Source organism: Dasypus novemcinctus, chromosome 4 (genome assembly GCF_030445035.2).
Source record: "Dasypus novemcinctus isolate mDasNov1 chromosome 4, mDasNov1.1.hap2, whole genome shotgun sequence".
NCBI classification, from domain to species: domain Eukaryota; kingdom Metazoa; phylum Chordata; class Mammalia; order Cingulata; family Dasypodidae; genus Dasypus; species Dasypus novemcinctus.
In genome coordinates this window covers 59,651,148-59,673,684 of record NC_080676.1, presented here as the reverse complement: position 1 = coordinate 59,673,684, position 22,537 = coordinate 59,651,148, and the positions used below count along the sequence as shown (strand labels likewise).

The following is a 22,537-nucleotide window of genomic DNA, read 5'->3' as shown; positions in this document are numbered from 1 at the left end:
GATTTATTCTTTGGCAGGCTTGGCAATGGAGTCTAGAGCTATTAAATGTACTATTTACCACAAAGTGATTTTACCGAATGCTGCTTTCCACTCCCTCTAACAAAAAGGAGGCCAAATCACAGAAGGCACAAATTTACTTGGACAGGGTTTTACCACATACAAATAAACTTGGAGAAGTCTAATCAGTACTCCATTATCTGCTTCTCAAACAAAAGGCTATGGAGGAACAATAGACTGAAAAAAAGGGATATTCAAACATGAATCAATTTTAAACCTGATTACTGGCAGGGAAATGATTTATGAACTCCTCACAATAACTTACTAATAACTTTAAATGTTATAAAAATGTAAGAAAATAAAATACCTTATTATTAAAAAGAGTATTTAAAGTATACTTACGATTGCTGTAGGCAAGCCAGCATCTACTTTGTCCTAAATGAAATTTAAAAAAATGCATTTGAAAAGATATTTTCATTTTAAAACAGAAAATATTAAAAGGCCCTCTCTTAACATGTACTTTGAGCCACATCAATTCACACAGAGATGGAGCCTTCATTTTTGCTCCTAAGAGAAACAAAAGTTGTATGTACCAACAAAACACAAACAGCATGAGAGTGGATCATTTTATTTTACTAATTGTAACAGATACCTCAGGGAGGGTACTCATTATAAATGAAAATGTAGGAAAGAGAGAGGGGAAAGAGGTGCTGTTTTCAATAATGTGAATAAACTATAAGAACTATGGGTCAAAATGGTAGAAGTAAAGATTTCAGAAAAGAAAAATGTGCTAAAGATATCCTGCCTTTAGGTCAGGGGTTCTTAACCTTTCTTGTTCCATGGACCCCTTTGCCAGCCAGGTGAAAAACACCTTACTAAGTCCACACTACACTGTGTATTATTAATAAATATATCACACCTGCACCAACACGTCCCCACAAAAATGTTTTTTTCTATTTCAATTCAAGCTCACTGACCCCTTGTTAAGAACCCCTGCTCTAAGTGAAAGCTTCCTATCCAGCAGATTATCCAACAACCTCTAAATAAGATCCCAGCAGGGTACATTCAGTCAGTTTTCAAGATGGGCTTGGCAGTTTACACTCTCTCCCAGTACTTTCAATGGGTTATGGCAGGATATATAAATTACAATGTAAACTATTATCCATGTGGTGCAGCAGTGATCCAAAATGTATTCACCAAATACAATGAATGTGCCACAATGATGAAAGACATTGCTGATGTGGGAAAAGTGGGGAGTGGGGTGGGGTATGGGGTATATGGGAACCTCTTATATTTTTCAATGTAACATTTTTTGTGATCTATGTATCCTCAAAAAAATACAATTAAAAAATAAATTAGAAAAAAAAGGTGGGTTTGCACAAAGACAGTCAGAAATTATGTGCTAGTTCCAGCTCCTTGCCAATAACCATAAGACCTTGGGAAAGTCTCCTAACACTCTGGGTATTAGTCTTCTCGTCTGTTCAAGGAAATAATAAATATTGCCCTCTCTACCTCATGAGTTGTCCTGAAGATGAAATAAATGTAAAGTATTATATGAATGTAAGGGTATCTATCTATAGTTTATATAGCTGTAAAAAAATATTAATAGCTTACAATGATACAACATGTAGTAACAAAGAGCTTTCATATAGGTATATCACATTATTTGATGTTGATGCTCAAACCTGGAGAGATAGGTAGAAGTAGAATATATCTGCCTTTCTAGATTAAGAAACAGAAGTTTCACAGAGCTCAACTGACATGTCCAGCATTCTCAGTAAATGGCCAGTGCTCTTTATATCACTTCTACATCTTCTTTTCTATGTCTGCACCTGTCAATATGGTCAGTTAGTTATAATCCAGCGCATGAGAATATGAGAAAGAACAATTACCAAGGCCTCTGTATACAACATTCTTGTATATACTCAATTTTGTGCATAATCTAAAGCATACCTAACATATTGCTCGATAACTAAGAAGCATGTAATAAATATTTGAAAACTGACTGGAGTGTCTTAGACAAAGAAGGAGAAGAGTGGGACAGCAGATGAAGTACATAAACTATATCCAAAATGGAACCTGAAAAATGAAATCAGAAGCCAGCTGGCTTCAAAAGCTAAAATAGTACAGATGTGGGGAACATTTTAAGACTACAGAATTTTAGTACTGGGGTTTATACCTTAAGGTAGTGGTTCTCAAAAGCCAGAGTACCTTAGAATCACCTGGAATGCCTGTCAAAATGCAGCTCCCTATGCTGCACTGCTAGAGATTCCAATTCAGTAGGTCTGAGGCGGTACCCAGGAATCTGCCTTTTGGTAAGCACCCTAGAAGATTTTTATGCATCATACACACATTGGGGCATAAAAAAAAAACAACAAAAAAAACTGCCTAAAGGCATCTGTTTAAGTTGATCATGTGAATGATAAAGCTCCTTTAAAAATTAAATATATCCACATGTCACATTTCTTTGAGGAGGGTCCTAAACATTAAACAATGAGGTTCATTTCTCCTAAGTGTTTTCCGTGGACTCCAAAGCTGTGGCGGTTAAGGCCGCAGGCAGCCCTAAGAACTTCACTATCCATCTGGCTGGAGGCACGACTGAACAACTATCCAGGAGAGATACCCAGAAAAACGAGCTTTACATGTTAATAAACCAACCATCACAGAAAAGCATACAACTTAAATTGAGCTGGTAATCCAAGATTAGGAAGGCACAGCATGATGACTGTCACAGGAAAAGCAGTTTTCATTTTAACATACCAAAGGAGCTCAGCCATAGCAATCAAATAAGAACAGAAAGCAAACACTCTGGCATTTATTAGAATCTCCCCCTCCTCTTCAAGAGGGAGGAGAAAGCCTTTTAAATAACAGATTTATCTAATCATTGTTCAGTGTCTGAGTTTTAGTTCAGTCTCCATTATTCAAAATATTTTTAAAACTGCACAGGTGGGTTAAATGACTGTTCTGGTTCATCTTGATTTTGAAAGGAATGAATTTCATCACCTACATAAGGATTAAATTCAGAAAACGTCATGGAAATGTAATCCTCAACAGGTGGTTTCCATTCCAGCAAGCATAAGTTACTCTCCTCTAAAGGAGGAAGGACAATTGCCCAGGTTTCCTCCCTTGCTCCACTGCTTGACCATCTCTCTATTTGAACAGACTTCATGATTTTAAACTGGGTCAGGGCATACCTATTGCCCATAATGGAGAGACTCTGTTGTGTTTTTTGTTTTGGGTTTTTTTGGGGTCTGTAACAAAAGCCTTCTCTGATAAACCTGCAAATTGAGGTGGCTGTTGTGTCATGATGCCATTCCTATATCACTCTCTCACCCTCCTGAATAATCAAAAACCGTCATTTCTTGTCCAACTTAAATATGCAAAATACCAATTAAGCTCCACACAAAAATACATCAAAGCTCCTGGGCATGAATCCCTCAATATTATTATTATTACTATTACTATTATTATTATATACAGGATCTGTGTACTGAGTTCAGAAAACTAAAATTAAAAAATCACAAAAAATATGAGCTTTGAGATCAAAGGAAGTTTGGTAAAACATTCCAGAATCAATGTCTATTGTTTTGCTAGACTATTAAATACTTTTTGCATTAACCCAGTATTCGAAATCATTTTTTAAAAAGGACACAGATATTCTGTTTCAGCCATTATACATTGGCCACATTCATCAATACTACCTCAATTTTGCAAAAAAGAAGCACCAGAATTGGAGCCAAAAACCCTAATTTTGAGTATCAACTCTACCACCTCCTAACTGAATGATGTAAAATGAGTTAATATGGTCTCTCTGAGCTGTCCTCTCATTTGGAAAACAGTATATGGCTTTCAAAGTTGTAGAAATAAATGAAATAAGGTACATGAAAAAGACTTATGAATTTTTTAAAAAATCATCCTGTTGTAAAAGATTCTGACCAATCATTTCTCCCTATGAAAAGACTAAAAAAACAAGCTCTCTACTTAAACCAAATATACAAGATGGCAACTAAGCTGAAAAGAAATTTAGAGAAAAGGCAGATAGTGTTTCTTTTAGGCTTGCTGCCATCTTTCTTTTTTTTTTTTTAGGCACACCCAAAACTCTGAGCAGATCTTTATTTTCATGGCTCCACTAATTTCTATGTCAAGATGTATAGCCATAACTTATGAGTGAAAAATAATCACACAAAAACCATGAAAGCAGGATTCTATTTTTCTTAAGCCTCGGGCCAAAAGAAGTGCTGTACTTTGTTTTATGCTCATACCTACTTCATTATGCCACTGCAGGTTATAAAGCTGGGAGAGAGAGAACAAAATACTTACAGCTGCGGATACTATCTGGGCAGAGATTCCCTTCAAAAGTGAATGTCGCATAACTGATCCATGGAGTGAAAAAGAATCAGGTAATTTCTTCTTCCTGAAAAAAAAAACAACAACAACAAAAGGAAAAACATTTAAGAACAGACAAAAACAAAAGCAAAACAAAAACACATTTGAAAAGGCAGTGTCCCAATACTTTGAAAGAAAAAAGTATATGAAAATCTGTAAAGCAGAGAACGCTGTACTTGTAGCTGTTTTGAAAAGAGGTACCTCGTCTAGCAGTCCTACTTTAAGATGTATTAAACAACCCTTGTACCACATATAAGCACAAGTACAACCAGTTCCACTGGTTCATATTGTTCCTTGCCCACCTCAAGGAACAAAGCGATCAGTTCTACCACTCGCCAGAACCTTGCCTAGAGAGCACTTACCTGCCCCATGTGTCTACACCACCTCTCAACCCTCCCTCCTGCTCTTGCCCTCCTTTCTTGCCTCCTCCTGTCTACAACCACTTTCTCATTCTTCAATCAAACACCTTCCCAAACTTTCCCTCATGGCTTCCTCTGGGTTGCTCCTATTAGTGGCTCTTTTCTCTTACCCTACTCATTATCATTCAAAATATAAATTTTAAACTTTATCAAACATTACTGAGCACCTACTCTGTGCTCCAGACTGAAGTATGTTCTGGAAATAAAAAAGATAAGAAAGTCAAGATTCTTATTCTCAAGGACTTCATAGCCTCGCTAGTGGGATTGATTAGTAACTCTTAAATCAGAGGGAAAATGTTAGACCAGAAGTAGAAATAAAAATATAACAAATATAAATAAAGAAGGGACAGGGACATCTGCATTTGGCCTTAATGGACAACCAGAAGTATGTCAGACAATGAAAAAGCATAAGAAGTAATACAAAGAAGTGGAGATACATGGTGGGTCTGAGGAATGGAACATACACAAAATGCATGGGCTGGGAAGACTGTAGTGGGACTGCTTAGAGATTAGGCCAAAATGGTACACAGAATCCAGACTGATGCAATGCAGAGGAATTTTTACTTTATTAGGAAGGCAACAAGAACACAGTATAATCTTTCAAGCAGGGAGTGACCAGAATATCAAAAACATTTAAGTTATCTATTTGTAGTATGCAGTGATGCATAGGTTAACATCTAGTACTCCCATTCCACAAGAGTTGTCAGCCTAAAAAAGGCAGCACTGATAGAGGCAAAATTTTAAAAGGGGGAAAAACATACAGACAACTTTATCTATATTAAAGTTACACATGAATTCAATAAAATATTTATATTATGCTTCCTCCACTTCTTTCCCTTTCATGTTCTCTCCAAGAATTTGGAAGGTAAAAAGCAGCCAAAATGAAGTTATTTAGGCTTAGAAGTCCTTTTCTTGAACCTTTAATCATCTTTGTAGCTCTCTTCTGAACCCTCTCCAAGGAAATGGAGGAATACTGGATTGACTGTAAAGAGCGGCTGGGGCTGCAGTGAGCAGGGAACAGAAGGGGATGGGGTAAACCAAGCTCCATGTTTCTACCACGTACACCGTAGGCTGCCAGGTCGGGTTTGTGCTCCCTCCAAGGGCTCCACCGTTCCTAGGAGTCCCCCGGCTATTGTTATGACTTCCTACAGTATGGAAGACAGTGGACATGGTTCTCACCTTTTTATTCTTCCCCTCAATAGTGGTAAAATCTTTAGGGTCCAATAAGTATTTTATTTCTATCCAAGTGGGCCTTCTACTTCCCCTGCAGGGCTTCAGCAGACCATATCATACTACAAAAGAGGTAACACTTTAAATGATTCAATATTTTAACTATATGCAAGTGTGGTTTAAGTTAATACTTACCTTTTTAAGTTGGTCCTGTCACCACTATCTGAGCTTGCCACAGATGAAGTATCATAGGAGTGAGAATCAATAGTATCAATATTTAACAATGTAGGATCCTCAAGAACAAAAGATTCATCTTCATCATCAGTCTAAATTGGAAGAACATGGATCAATAAATTCCAAATACTCTATGAGACAAGTCAGATGGGCATTAATAATGGGTTTCTCCAAAACCCACAAGTGCTTATTTCTGCTTTTTACCTCCATTCCAAGCATTCTACCTGACCAGAGAGGCAAAGTACAGCATTACCAGAATTAAATTTCAATACCAGATAGATACCTCTCCCTGCAAAGATTTTACTATAAGAATATCTCCTTTCTTGTAACAGGAAGGAGTAGTTATGCAGATTATTGTTAGTTGCTGAATATTTCTTAAAATTCAACCTGTGTAGATGCTTTACTTGTTAACCAACAGCTAATGACTAATGAGAAGAAACCAAATACCACATGTAAATAGACCACATGCATGTAAATAGACCACATGAGTATAAATAAATACCTTAAGAAATCTGACAAGCACATAGAAGAAAGGCAGTCTGGTAGGGAATAGCATAAGCAAAGACAATGATGTCATAACATATATTTTGCCCATGGAAAGGATGTAATCCAAAAAGGCTAGAGTATGAGAGGAGGAGTTAGAAATGATTCTAGAGATATAAGCTGGGATCCAAACTGTAAAATAGTCCACTGAGCTAGGTGACAGCAGGGTCCATGACTATTCTGTCTACTGCTGTAACCCCAGTAACTAAAAGGTGCCTGGCACAGTCAGTACCCATTTATTTAATTAATCACTATACTATATTTAGTAAGCAGTAGAAAGCAAAGTGAGATTTTTTGAGAGACTATTAAGGGTCAGTAAGTGGGCTACTGCAATGTCAAGGAAAGAGAGGAGAGTCTGGCCTAGTAACAGAGCAGAAGGCGAGAGAGGGAAAGATGAAAGAGACATTACTGAGATAAAATCAAAATATGGGGGTGGGGGGGTGGGGACAGGGGTAGAAATAAGGAAGAAGTTAAGGAAGATTCCAGATTTTCAGCTTTGGCAACCAGGAAAAAAACAAACAAACCACGATTTAAGGCAGCAGGTAAAGCGGGATGAGGACTCTGGAGTTGAGCATGTTAATTCTAAATAACAGACATCAAGAAAGAATGTTCTGGGACGTGGATTTGGCTTAATGGATAGAGCGTCTACCTACCACATGGGAAGTCCAGGGTTCAAACCCAGGGCCTCCTGACCCACGTGGTGAGCTGGACCATGTGCAGTGCTGATGCACACAAGGAGTGCTGTGCCACGCGGGGGTATCCCCCACGTAGGGGAGCTCCACGCGCAAGGAGTGCGCCCTATAAGGAGAGCCACCCAGGGCAAAGAAAGTGCAGCCTACCCAGGAATGGTGCTGCACACACATGGAGAGCCAACGCAGCAAGATGATGCAACAAAAAAAGAGACAGATTCTTGGTGCTGCTGACAAGAATACAAGCAGACACAGAAGAACACACAGTGAATGGACACAGACAGCAGACAGCTGGGGGTGGGGGGTGGGGAATGGGCAGGAAAGGGGAAATAAAAAATAAATCCCTTAAAAAAAAAAAAAAAGACTGCTTTGTTCCTACCTTCTATTTCAGCTGTACCATTTTCTGTCTTACTGTTTCCACCAATCTTCTTGAGAGAGTAGTCTATACTCATTATCTCCAATTTCTCTACCCATTTCAATCACTAAATACTACTCTTTCTGAAATTACTAGCTGAGTCCACAGGTCTATGTCCAGTTAGTATGTTCCTGTCCTCTATGTACCACTTAACAGTGCTGACCATACCCTACTTCTTGAAACTTTCTCTTCCACTGGTTTTCAGAACATCTCTCTTTTTGGTTCCCTTCAATTTATGTGGCCTCCTCTTGTCAATCCTCTCCTCCCAGCTGCTCCTCAGGCCAACCTTCAAATGCTCATCCATATTTATGGCTTGAAATACCATGTTATGCTAATGATCCAAAATCTGTTCTTTAGCATCAACATTTCTCTTGTGGTTTAGACCCATATTTCCAAATAATTTTCAGATCTCTCTTTGTAGAAGTATGCTAAGAACAGGTTTAGGCTGGCAAAGAGAAGCTGTGTTACCTGAGAGCTGTAAAAGACTGGACAATTACTATAGGGAAGAGGAAAGGAAATGATTCAGAAATAAGTACTGCAGAACACCACTAAAGTCTTAAGAGTCAATCAAAATCTTTATTTTCTTAAGCAGCCTGGGAATATAATTCAAGAAAACATATCAGCTGAGTTAAGCCAGGGTTAGGGGGCAACCGGATAGGTTGAAAGAAAAAGGAAAGGAAAGAATTAAGGGTGTCAAGACTGAACTCAAAATTACTGGCTACAGTAAAGATTTCAATTCTCCCCACACTGAGTGCAAAATCTATACAATTTTATCAAATTCCATCCATACAGTCATGGGTGTGTATGTAAAACTGATTAGGTAACTCTGAAACTTACTTGGAAATGCAAAGAACAAACAAAGCTGGAAGATTTAAAACTACTTGCAATCAAGATGTATTATAAAGCTTCAATCAATAGGAGACTATAATATGTGATACCAGGGCAAATGTAGACAGACCAGTGGAATTAGAGTCATACATATATAGTCAACTGATTTATAACAAAGGTGACATCACAGTGTAGTAGGAAAGAATAAAGTATTCTATGTGCTAGAAAAATGTATGTATATCCTGGATGTACCTCACAATGTCAGACACAAAAAAATTCCAGATGAGCTGCAGATCTAAATGCAGATCTAAAGGTAGAATAAAGCTTTTAGAAGAAAATAGAACGTTGTCATGAATGTGGAATAGGCAAAACTTTCTTAAACAGGACAGAAAAACACTAAACAAATGGAAAAACCTAATAAACTGTACTACATTAACATTAGGAACCTCTGATCATTAAAAAAGTTTTTTAAAAGCCTTAACAGAGTAAAAGGTAACCCACAGAATGGAAGAAGATACTTGTAATACATATATCTAATAAAGGACTTGTATATTCAACATACATAAAAACTCCTATAAACCAGTTTAAAAAAGAAAAGACAACTCAATAGAAAAATGGGCAAAAGACATGAAAAGGAGATTCATGAAAGAGATATACAAATGGCCACTACAAGTCAAGGTATACAACTTCTTCAGTCTTTAGGGAAATTCAAACCAAAACCATCTACAAGAATAAATGCATAAAGTAGAAGAGATAGAATATATAAAAAATTGGTAAGGATATGGTGGTAACCAGAACTCTCATATATTGCTAGTGCAAGTATATACTGACACCACTTTCAGAAAATGGTGGCAGTATTTAATAAAAGTGAACACAGCCATACCTGAGGATCCAGCAATTCTACTTCTACATATATATCCCAAAGAAATGTATGTATGTTCAAAAAAGAAAAGATCAGAGAGGACCTGGCACTTTTGCCTCAGGCTGATCATTTTTGGCAGGAGGGCTAAGTTCTAAAGGAGAGTACCAGCTAACACAGAGCCAATTTGCTAAGATGATGAAAGGTGTGTTTTTGTGTGTGTATGTGGTTTCTGTGTGTGGTGGTGGTGTTTTTTGCCTCTTTGGTAGCTCCTGGCACTCAAGAAAATCTCTGTCTTATCACTAGTGGGATTCAAACTTAAGGAAGAAACAACTCAGCAACTAAGTTCCAGAGTTAACACATTAAAAATTAAAATGTACAGCATGCAACAAAAGATTGAGACACACACGAAATGATGGCCCACCTATAGAAATAAAATAAAACATTAAAAACCATGAACAAAGATAATCGTATCACAGAAAGACATTTAAAAATTATCTTAATGTGGTATATACATATGATGGAATTCTATTCAGCTGTAAGAAGAAATAAAGCCAGGATACATATAACAATACAGATGAAACTTTAGGACACTATGTTGACTGAAATAAGTTAGACAGAAAAGGACAAATATTGTATGGTCTCGCTAGTATGAACTAAATAAGAGTAAACTCATGGAGTTAAAACCTAGTGCAGGGGAAGCGGACTTGGCCTAATGGTTAGGGTGTCCGTCTACCACATGGGAGGTCCGCGGTTCAAACCCCGGGCCTCCTTGACCAGTGTGCAGCTGGCCCATGCGCAGTGCTGACGCGCGCAAGGAGTGCTGTGCCATGCAGAGGTGTCCCCCGCGTAGGGGAGCCCCACGCGCAAGGAGAGCGCCCCATAAGGAGAGCCACCCAGCACGAAAGAAAGCGCAGCCTGCCTGGGAATGGTGCCACACACACGGAGAGCTGACACAACAAGATGACGCAACAACAACAAAAAAAGAAACACAGATTCCCGAGCCGCTGACAACAACAGAAGCAGACAAAGAAGAAGGCACAGCAAATGTACACAGAGAGCAGACAACTGGGGTGGGGGGTTGGAGGTAAGGGGAGAGAAATAAATAAATAAATAAATCTTTGGGGAAAAAAACAAAAAACCTAGTGCAGGGAAGCAGACTTGGCCCAGCGGTTAGGGCATCCGTCTACCACATGGGAGGTCTGCGGTTCAAACCCCGGGCCTCCTTGACCAGTGTGGAGCTGGCCCATGTGCAGTGCTGATGTGCACAAGGAGGGCCCTGCCATGCAGGGGTGTTTCCCACGCAGGGGAGCCCCACGCGCAAGGAGCGCGCCCCATAAGGAGAGCCGCCCAGCTTGAAAGAAAGTTCAGCCTGCCCAGGAATGGCGCCGCACACATGGAGAGCTGACACTAGGTGACACAACAAAAAGAAGCACAGATTCCCATGCCGCTGACAACAACAGAAGTGGACAAAGAAAAACATGCAGCAAATAGACACAGAGAATAGACAACGGGGGGGGGGAGGAAAAGGGGAGAAAAGAAATAAAATACATCAAAAAAAAATTCTATGCTTTAAAAAAAAAACAAAAAACAAAACAAAACAAAAAAACCTAGTGCATAGGTTACTAGGAAATTGAATGAGGATTGAGGGAGCTGATGCTTAATGTCTATAGAATTTTAAATAAGGTAAATTGTAAATGTTTGGAAATGGATAGATATGATGGTAACACATTATAGTGAGTATAAAGTAACACCGCTGACTTATATATGTGATGATGGCTGAAAGGGGTAGTCTAGGGTCATAATGGACCCTAGAATGAATGGAATGAAAGCTAGAGGATAAACTTGGAGCTGTATAACATAGCAAGGTAGTGGATGAAGAACATGGTTAAGAGTACAAATTCAAGAATGTTCTTCCACAAACTATTACATCACTATTGCAAGGTGTTAATAATATGGTGATATATGGGAAAAATACAACTAAAGGAACTATGGACTATAGTTAATAGTAATATTGTTAACTATGCAATGCAATGAAAGTACTATACCAATGCTAAGAGTCAACAATAGAAGGATACGTGGGGATATGGGGTTTTTCTTTTTGGAGAAATGAAAATGTTCTAAAATTGACTATGGTGATGACAGCAAATTCTGTGATTAGACTGAAAACCACTGAGTGCACATTTTGGATGTACTGCCCCATGCATAACACAGTGAACCCTGTGGTGGATGATGGACTGTAGCTAACAGTACAAATACAAGAACATTCTTTCATGAACTAGAACAATTGTATATCACTATTGCAGGGTGTAGCAGTTTGATATGGTTATGAATTCCAAAAATAGATAGTGGATTGTTTGTAATCTGATCTGTACCTGGGCCTGACTGAGTTAAGATTAGGGCTTTAATTGGGCCACATCATTAGGGCACTGAGTTCCCGCCCCTTGGTGGGTGGGGCCTCACAGATAAAAGGCATGGCAAAGGACAGAGTTGTGGGTTTCTGATGCTGGAGTTTTGATGTTGGAGTGTGATGCTGAAGACTTAAGCTGGAGCCCTGGCAAGTCAACTCACAGAGGAAAGAGAAGTCAGCCCCAGGAAGAAAGGAACCTTGAAGCCAGAGAAAAGCAAGCCCCAGGAATGTAGGAACCCAGGAAGCCTGAACCCTCATAGACGTCAGCAGCCATCTTGCTCCAACACGTGAAAATAGACTCTGGAGAGGGAAGTAACTTGTGCTTATGGCCTGGTATCTGTAAGCTCCTACCCCAAATAAATACTCTTTATAAAAACCAACCAATTTCTGGTATTTTGCATCAGTACCCCTTTGGCTGACTAATACACAGGGTGTTAATAACAGGTGATATATGGGAAAAATACACCTAATGCAATCTATGATCTATAGTTAAAAGTAATATTTTAATCTTCTTTATATTAAATTTTATTTTATATTTTATAATCTGATATAAAAATATAATTTACATATATAAATATAATAAATTTACCACTCCAACATTAAATCTCAATAATAGGGGAATTTAGGAGTATGGGATTTGTTCTTTTGGGGTAATAAACACATTCTGAAATAGTTGGTGGTGATGAATGCACAACTCTGATTATACTGAAAGGCACTAATTGTACACTTTGGATGGACTATATGGTATGTTAATACATTTCAATAAACTACTTGATAAAAAATGATCTTAAATGTGCTCAGAGCTAAAGGAAAACATAGGGAAAAAATAAAGGATATCAGGAAAACAATATATAAACAAAAGGAGAATCTCAATAAAGAGACAGAAATTATAAAAAGGAACAAAAGATAAATACTGGAGTTAAATAACAAAAATAAAACCTTCCTGAGAGTTGTTCAACAGCAGATTCTGGCAGAAGAAAGAATCAGTGAACTCAAAGATAAGACTATTAAAATTATTCAGGCTGATGAGAGAAAAGAAAAAAGAATGAAGAAAAATGAACAGAGGCTAAGAGACCTGTGGGACACCATCAAGTATACCAATCTACACATTAGGAAGCTCCCAGAAGGGAACAAAAGAAAGGGGCAGAAGGAATATTTGAAGAAATAATGGCAGAAAACTTTTCAAATTTAACAGAAGATATGAATAGACACATTCAAGAAGCCCAATGATAGCCAAACAGGATAAACTCAGAGAGATTCATATGCCCAGACAAATTATAATCAAAATGTCAAATAAAGACACAAAATCCTAAAAGCTGCAAGAGAGAAGCAATGTCACATCAAAGGGAACCTCAGGGAAACGGACTTGGCCCAGTGGTTAGGGCGTCCATCTACCACATGGGAGGTCCGCGGTTCAAACCCCGGGCCTCCTTGACCCGTGTGGAGCTGGCCCATGAACAGTGCTGATGCGCGCAAGGAGTGCCGTGCCACGCAGGGGTGTCCCCTGCGTAGGGGAGCCCCACACGCAAGGAGTGGACCCATAAGTAGAGACGCCCAGTGCAAAAGAAAGTGCAGCCTGCCCAGGAATGGCGCCGCCCACACTTCCCATGCCGCTGATGACAACAGAAGCGGACAAAGAAACAAGACGCAGCAAATAGACACAGAGAACAGACAACCGGGGGGGTGGGGGGGAATCAAATAAACAAATAAATCTTAAAAAAAAAAAAAAGGGAACCTCAGTAGATTAAGTACTGGTATCTTATCAGTTTGAAACTATGGAGGTAAGAAGACAATGGAATGAAATATTTAAGTGAGGAAAGAAAATAATTGCCAACCAAGAACTTCATATCTGGCACAACAGTCTTTCAAAAATGGGAGAGAGATACAGACATTCCTGGATAAACAAAAGCCAAGAAAGTTTATCACCAATAGACCAATATAAGCAATGCTAAAGGCAGTTCTTCATACTGAAAGGAAAAGACACCAGATAGTAGACTGAAGTGGCATAAAGACATAAAGATCTCCAGTAAAGGTAAACACATGAGTAATTATAAACATCAGTACTACTGCGTTGCATTTTTGGTATGTAACTACACTTTTTCCTTCTTAAAGGATCTGAAATGCAAACATAAGAAGTAATGCTAGTTTTGGACACACAATGTATAAAGATATAATTTGTGATAAGAACAACAAAAAGATGGAGGGATGGAGGGGTACTGGAACATAGATTTGTATATGCTATTGAAGTTAAGTTGGTATTAAATCAAATGAGGTTGTTATAGATTTAGGTTGCTAAATTTAAGCCCCATGGTAACTACAAAGAAAATTTCTTAAAAAAATACACAGAAGTAAATGAGAAGGAACTTAAAATATTTCAAATAAAAATAATACAAAAATAGGCACTAATAGAAGAACTGAGGGACAGTAAAGGAAAAAGACTTACAAAAACCAAATAGCAAAATGGCAGAAGAAAGTCCTACATTATTAGTAATTACTTCAAATGTAAATGGATTAAACTCTCCAATTTAATCAAAGATACAAGTAGGTTGAAAGTGAAAGGATAGAAAAAAATATATTTCATAAAAACAGCAACCAAAAGAAAGCTGGAGTATCTATACAAATATCAGATAAACTAGACTTTAAGTCACAAACTGTTATGAGGGACAAAGAAGGACACTATATACTAATAAAGGGGTAAATTCAACAAGAAGATATAACAAGGGTAAGTATATATGCACCTAAGGGCAGAGCCCCAAAACATGAGACAAATATTGAGAGATCTGAACAGAGAGATAGGCAGTTTTACATTAATAATAAAAGACTTCAATATACTACCTTCAATAATGGATAGAACATCCAGACAAAAGACTAATAAGGAAATAGAAGACTTGAACAATACTATAAACTAAACCTAACAGACATATATAGAACACTTCACACAACAGCAGAATATACATTCTTCTCTAGTACACATGGATCATTCTCTAGGATAAACCATATGTTAGGTCACAAAACAAGTCTTCAATAAGTTTTTAAAAACTGAACTTATACAAAGCATCTTCTCTGACCACAATCAAACAAAGCTAGAAATCAATAACAGTAGCAGTATTGGAAAATTTCCAAAAAGGTATGTATTTATGTAAGTACATACAAAAAGAGAGAAGGAAAAAAAGACATGAACAAGAATATTCACAGGGAAACGGACTTGGCCCAGGGTTAGGGCATCCATCTACCACATGGGAGGTCCGCGGTTCAAACCCCGGGCCTCCTTGACCCATGTGCAGCTGGCCCATGCGCAGTGCTGATGCACGCAAGGAGTGCTGTGCCATGCAGGGGTGTCCCCCGCGTAGGGGAGCCCCACATGCAAGGAGTGCACCCCATAAGGAGAGCCGCCCAGTGTGAAAGAAAGTGCAGCCTGCCTAAGTGTGGCACCGCCCACACAGAGAGGGGACACAAGATGACACAACAAAAAGAAACACAGATTCCCATGCTGCTGACAACAACAGAAGGGGACAAAGAAGAAGATGCAGCAAATAGACACAGAGAACAGACAACCAGGGCAGGAGGGTGGGGGAAGGGGGGGAGGGGAGAGAAATAAATAAATAATCTTTAAAAAAAAAAAAAGAATATTCACAGCAGCACTCTTCATAGTAGTCAGAAGTTGGAAATGACACAAATGCCCATCAGCTGTAGAAGGAATAAATAAAGGTATAGTCATATAGAATACTATAAGGCAAAAGGAATGAATGGACAACCACACACCAAAAAAATATGAGTGAACCTAAAAACATAAATTATTGGAAATCAGTCGGACACACAAAAAGACATACTGTATACTTCCATTTACCTAAAGTTCAAAACAGGCAAATTAATCAATGCTGATGTAAGTTATAATAGTGATTACCCTGGTTTGGGGTAATGAAGAGAGCACAAGACGAGCTTCTGGGGAATAATAATATTCTGTTTCTTCATACGCAAGCTGGTTCAACTGTGAAGATTCACCAACCTGAACACTATGATTTGTGCACTTTTCTGCATGTGTGTTTTACTTCAGTAAAAAAGTTCAAAACAAATGCCTGGCTGCTGGATCCAATGGTAGAATAAAGTGAACCCAGGACTACTCTCAGACACCGAGAATCTAGGAAGGATCAAAAGACTTGGTCTTAATGAGGTCAAAGAAAAGGTTTAATGGAAGTAAGGCAATGGGGGAGGAGGGTAGGGATAAGGTTATAGTTATGATTAGAGAATGAATTTTCAAAGCTGAAAACCTCAGAGGTAGCACAGTTTCAAAGGATGACAGGACCTAGTAACATTACCGTATGCCCTAAATTCTGGATCCTAGGAAGTCTCAGTAATCACTAATTTTCTACTGTTTAAGATATCTTGGATGTCTATTTCTTCCCAGCCTCCCTTTAGGTTGGCATTAATAAATATTATCAAAATATATGCACTCAAATATCCTGAAGCAAGTGCTATTTACACTTTTTACTTTCTTTTTAAAATCATTTTAACACTTCCTTTCCCTTATTGTCTATTCATAATGTTCTGTAACTTCAATTACTTTTTCTTTCACTTATCCACCTGCCTACCACCCTGCAGGGTGAAGCAAGTCGATTTCCAGACCTATTTCTCTCCGAAGGGCAGAACGAGTCATACAGCTTTTTATAACCCCAACACCTAATGCCATGCACCAAATACAACAGGCACCCAAACTACTGTTGAGGATAATAACAATATTATCCTCTCAAACCACCAGTTACTCATAAATAAGAAAATTGTATCAGGACAGTTTCCATCATTATGAACTATAATATCATTCATACAAACTTTTTTGGTAAATATTATATAAACATGTACAAATAGGACTTTCTATACAGTCCTCTAAGACTAGCATTTTTATTTCACATTTAGTAAAATAACTGAAATAAGGATTAAGACTAATAATTAAGAATATGTTAAAAAATTGACTAAAATTAATCTCACCATATTTGGGGAAATACAAGATTTTCTCTATATTAGAAAGCAATAAAGGACACTTTACTGTGATGTGATATTCCTTCAAGGACCACAGCTTTCTTTGTCAAGTCTATGAATGTCTACATCTTAACACAGATCATACAGAAAATTTTTTATATTAAAAATATCAATAGAATCAAAGTAACAGCAACATCAAACTGATATAAAAAATAGAAATCAAAGCCAAACAAGAAAAATAAAAGATACAATTCATCAAGAAAGTAATTTGCATCCTATAAAATGTTAGCTATAACCTTAAAAGTGTAGGTAAAGAAGTAAAGACAGAGACCGAACTCACTTGGAACTCTGGTATCAGTGGGCATTTTTGTTGGGAAACCTTTACAGAGCTATCTTTTGGAATACATAACAATGGATCTGAAATAGATTTACACATAGAAAAGTCTTTCTCAAAGCAGAAGCTAAGACCTCCAAGGTGAGTCTTTCAGAAAGTTTTTAAAAGATTAAGAAGACTGAGATGAAGAGTTGTCTGCAAGTACAGAATACATAAAAACTGGCATACTCCACCAGCCGTGTATAAGTTCCCTTAAAAAAGCCTCTATGATCTGCCAATTCAGAAAAGAATAGCATCATCAAAGTTCCGAAAAACATTTTAAAAGAGGTAGTACTCTTAAGATAAATCATGGAAGTTTTGTTTTCTTCATGTAGAAGGGCGATGAGGCTCATAAAGTTGCAGATGCTCTTTTGTATCAGAGTATGAGCATTTGAGTGCCAACGGTAGAAATCAACTAATTAATCATTATCAACATATAAGACAAACCTCAAAAGCAACATGAATTTAGTGTTTTAATTCACTTAACACATTATTTTTTAAAACTCTGCCATATACCAGGCATTGTGCTGGGAACCAAGACTCTAAAGATGAATAAGACATGGGTTTTGGGAAACGGACTTTGGCCCAGTGGTTAGGGCGTCTGTCTACCATATGGGAGGTCCGCGGTTCAAACCCTGGACCTCCTTGACCCGTGTGGAGCTGGCCATGCACAGCGCTGATGCGCGCAAGGAGTGCCGCACCACACAAGGGTGTCCCCCGAGTGGGGGAGCCCCACGCGCAAGGAGTGCGCCCCGTGAGGAAAGCCGCCCAGCGTGAAAAGAAAGAGTAGCCTGCCCAGGAATAGCGCCGCCCACACTTCCCGTGCCGCTGACAATAACAGAAGCGGACAAAGAAACAAGACGCAGCAAATAGACACCAAGAACAGACAACCAGGGGAGGGGGGGGAATTAAATAAATAAATCTTTAAAAAAAAAAAAAAAAAAAGACATGGGTTTTACCCTTGAGAAGTGCAATTGAGACCAGCACCGTCCAACTTTCTGCAATGAAGGAAATATTTTATATCCATCTGTCCACTAGCTGCATGAGACTACTGGGCACTTGAAATGTGCCTTGTGAAATGAGGAACTGAATTTAAAATTTTTATTTAAATTTGGTTTAATTTAAATAGCCACATGTAATTAGTGACTACCATATTGGACAGTGCAGATCTAGATAAACAGACCTTAACTAACCCAAAAAGTATTCAAATCAATGCCACAAAGTGATAATGATCCTTAGTATATACCGACCTCATTCAGTATGCTTTCCAGTGTTGGAGGAGTATCAACTTGAGGAATATCAAATTCCTTGTCATCAATCTAAATAGAGAAAAGAAATGAACACTCTTATAATGATGCTCTCCCCCTTATAACCACGAGGGTATTTTAACTGATTATAACCACTATAAATTAAGAAACAAACATACCACAAACAGATAATCTGACCATAAACCAGCCAACTCAATAATCCATGATAATAAGGGTCAGTTCAAAAGAATACAGAATTGTTTCCTTTCCTACCCACAGGTCAAACTATCAAGTTCAAACAGACAATTACTGAGACATCCTGACAGCTCTTACCAAAAAGCTTCTATTAAAGGACTTTTTTAAACTACTTACACTTTTTTAAACATAACAATACAGCATGTCTTCTGACAACCCCTAATTTTTAAAGTTTAGACAAAAGCAATATGAAAATATCTGACACTGCATTTCTTAGTTATTTCATAAATTTTGGTGAGCGACAAACAGCTTGTCATTAAATATTCTCACAGTCACAGAAACTTACTCAATAATATAATATTAGATTAACAAGAAATAAAACCACTGTGCAAGATATGAGTTCTAAGCCTTTCACTAGGTCTATGGCCTTGAGAAGTCATTTAACAAAACTGTATTTTAGTTTCCTCATTTATAAAATAGATTATCACACAGAGTGACACAAGAGCTATAAGGCTCAAATGAGAACACATATCAATGTGTTCCAGAAACTGTAATGAACCATACAAATGAACAGTGTTATCTCACGAAACTGTACATAGACTCCTATTATTTCCACTCAGAATGATAGATTAAGTCTTTAGGTCATAAAGCACACTCTTAACCAACATGACTGTTATTATTTTAAATATCACTTGACAAAAGTTGAAATTTTTACCAGATCATTTTTGAGTTCCAGTTCCTTGTCCAGTTCTACGTAGGAGAATTTTGAAAATGAAGCTTCTAGACTGAAAGACTTAAGTTCTTCTTCAGTAGTCTTGGCACAGAGGGTCTGATCCACATTTTCATGATCTGGTTCATTTTCCATATCTTCTTCTAATAACTGTATTCAATTAATCCGCATCAAGTATGTGTTTGTTCTGTTTCTGGCCTTAGATCACAATGATCTGAATAATGATCTCTTTTCAAAAAAGAAAAAAAAAGTATCATTTAGATTTTTGCCTTGTCAGTTGGACATTCCAAAGACTTACTTGGTCATACTTTGTGGAAATTGATTATTCACTCAATTATCTTATAAGAAAGAAAAATCAATATAGAATAGGAGGTATGATATGGGAGGAGGTTTCTATGGGAGTGCAAAGAAGTAGCACCTTACTCAGACTTGAGGAAACATAAAGCCGTAAACATGGCGATGGTGATAGATCTGGGATAATTTCAGACACTAGATCTAGTGCCAACTAGATCAATGTTACACAACAGCATGAGGGTAAATTGGTACAAAAAGCTACAACTAACCTACCTCACGTTCCCAAGCTTCAGGATAGCTCTCTCTGAAGATAACCCTGGAGATGGCATACTGACCAGTTGTGTCATTGGCATCCATACAGAGGCCACACAGAGGGCCCTGAGTGGATACTAGCAAATCTAAGGATTCAGATAAGGGGAGGCAACAATGACCACAGGATAAAATAATTCAATGGCCTACCCCACATATTTTTAGAAAGGAGCTAGTCATAGAGAAATATGGATATTTTCAGGGAAAACAGAAATATTAATAAGAAAGAAAACTGCATGCAATTTTTTTTGGTATATTTCACAGCTCTAAATGGTACAGTAGTATGCTATGTCAAAAAAAAAAAAAACCATAATTGGTTTACTTACATAATTTAGCTTTGCCTGTTTAGAAGTGGCAAAAACATGAAAATGGAAACAGTGCCATAAGAATAATAATAATAAAAACAAAGGTCATATTGTTTTCTAGACTATCCAGAGCACCAACAACCAGCAGGAACTCTCAGTGGGAAACTTTCTGAAATTACATAATCACCATTACCATCAAGGATATCCCTCAGTCCCCAGCCAGTGAAGGGAAGACAGAAAAAAGGCCACCACTGAGTCACTGAAAGAATTTTTTAAAAAGAGTTAAGAATCAGTTTTGTTTTTTTAAATACCATGCCCAAGTTCAAAGACAATTTTATACAATTAGGCTCATTTGTTTAGTACCTACAATTAATTTCACTTCTTTGGATGCCTATTTATCACATTAAAAGAAATGACAACTGTGTGTAAGAAATGTAGACTCATGAAAACTGATTTTTCAAAAATTAGAAATAACTTTTATAGCTAGTACATTACCAAATCCAAGCTCCCTTTTTTTTTTTCACATGCTACAGAAGATAAGCTCTAAGGTGCTATCCTACAAGTACATGCAATAACAATACCTTCCTAGAAGATATAACTGATGGCATTCTGTATCTGGCAGCATTGGAAAGTATCTTTCCAATATTAGGTACTAAATATGCTGCTCCTTTAGCAATGAGTCAAATGCAGTAGCAATACTAAAGTTTATTTACTTTCTGCAAATAAGACTGAATTGGCTCATGACAAATTACTCCTTAATTTAAAGTCTTTTACACCTTTTTCTTTCTCTAAGCAAAATGGTTACAATTAATCAAGAAATGTTTACAAACATACACCATCTAATTCATATTCAATGGTTCCTGAGGACAGTTAGTAAAAGTTTTATTTGTATCCTTTTTTTTTTAATAGTGGAAAAGACAATACAGAAAAAAAAAGAAAACTTTTACTTAAATGATTTAACAAGCTTCTAAATCAGAGGCCCTTAACCAAGGGTCCACGGACCCCTTGATTTCAGGGGCCTGTGGCAGTTTGATATTATTTATGAATTCCAAAAACAGATATTTGATTATGTTTGTAAACTGGTCTGTTTCTCTGGGTGTGATATCCTTTGATTGTATTAGATTCAGCTAAGGTGTCTTTGATTAAATTATGTTAAGATTAGGGCTTTGATTCAACCACATCATTAGGGCATGCAGGGTTGAGTCCCAGCCTCCTAGGGAGGCTATATAAACAGACAATCAAGAACACAGGGAAGGAGATACACAGAAAAAGACACAGCACAGGAGAGAACTTGGTTTTGACATTGGATCCCCAGGGAGAGACGAGCCATTGGCCTGCTACTTTACAGCTGACCTTGTGGAGAGGAGAGCGGCTGAGAAGCCCTAAAGACTAGCCCTATGCCAGCCTACAGCTGAGATCAAAAGAAGCTGGACCCATGGAGCCTTAAGAGAAAAGAGGAAGGCTGAACCCTCACAGATATTGGCAGCCATCATGTTTCAACACATGGCCACAGACATTTGGTGAGAAAGTACCTCTTACGGTACCTTTAGTTGGACTTTTTAGGCCCTAGTAACTAAAAGCTCTACCCCAAATAAATAACCTTTAAAAAGTCAACAAATTTCTGGTACTTTGTATCAGCACCCCTTTGGCTAACTAATACAGGGTCCAATTGAAAAAAACAATTTACTATCTTTATTTTCTCTGACCTGTAATTGAAATCTAGTATTTCCTTCACTTATGAATGTATGCCATAAATAAATCACAATAGCATTCATTTCACCTGACTGGTAAAGGGGTCCATGGAACAAAAAAGGTTAAGAACCCCTGTTGTAAAATGTTTCATACATTAACTCTGTCTTTCCAAAATAAGCAAGAAAACAACTGTATTTTTCTGGACCTCTTTTATCTCCTACCTGGTTTTACTAAGAGGCTCTCAAGGCTACGTAACAGCTCAGCATCTATGAACAACACAGAAAACACAGAAGAAGTTTCAAGTGATCAAGCATTCCCGAAAGGAAGAACATCCACACTACCATACTCCATTTCCAACCTTCACTTCACTGAGCTTTTTTTATTCATGTGATGCGGTGGCAAAGTGGAAAGAACATAAGCCAAAGAGTCTATTAAAACCAAGTTTGAATTTGGACTCTCCCAGTTCCT

At 37.7% G+C, this 22,537-nt stretch overlaps 1 protein-coding gene across 4 annotated transcripts in view; it reads right to left on the bottom strand.

Annotated features, from left to right (window-relative positions):
• VPS8 (VPS8 subunit of CORVET complex) overlaps positions 1 to 22,537 on the bottom strand; it is a 294,602-nt gene that overhangs the window by 261,766 nt on the left and 10,299 nt on the right. For 3 of the 4 annotated variants that reach the window (XM_058295485.2, XM_058295487.2, XM_058295486.2), the window contains 5 exons: positions 19,455 to 19,697; positions 18,548 to 18,616; positions 6,168 to 6,298; positions 4,318 to 4,411; positions 400 to 432 (listed from right to left, as the gene is read on the bottom strand). In XM_058295485.2, coding sequence (XP_058151468.1) covers positions 400 to 432; positions 4,318 to 4,411; positions 6,168 to 6,298; positions 18,548 to 18,616; positions 19,455 to 19,604 — 477 coding nt within the window. In that variant the 5' untranslated portion in view covers positions 19,605 to 19,697. Of the gene's footprint in view, positions 1 to 399; positions 433 to 4,317; positions 4,412 to 5,981; positions 6,095 to 6,167; positions 6,299 to 18,547; positions 18,617 to 19,454; positions 19,698 to 22,537 lie in introns of those variants that run through there. The other variant, XM_071214663.1, reaches the window with a different exon arrangement.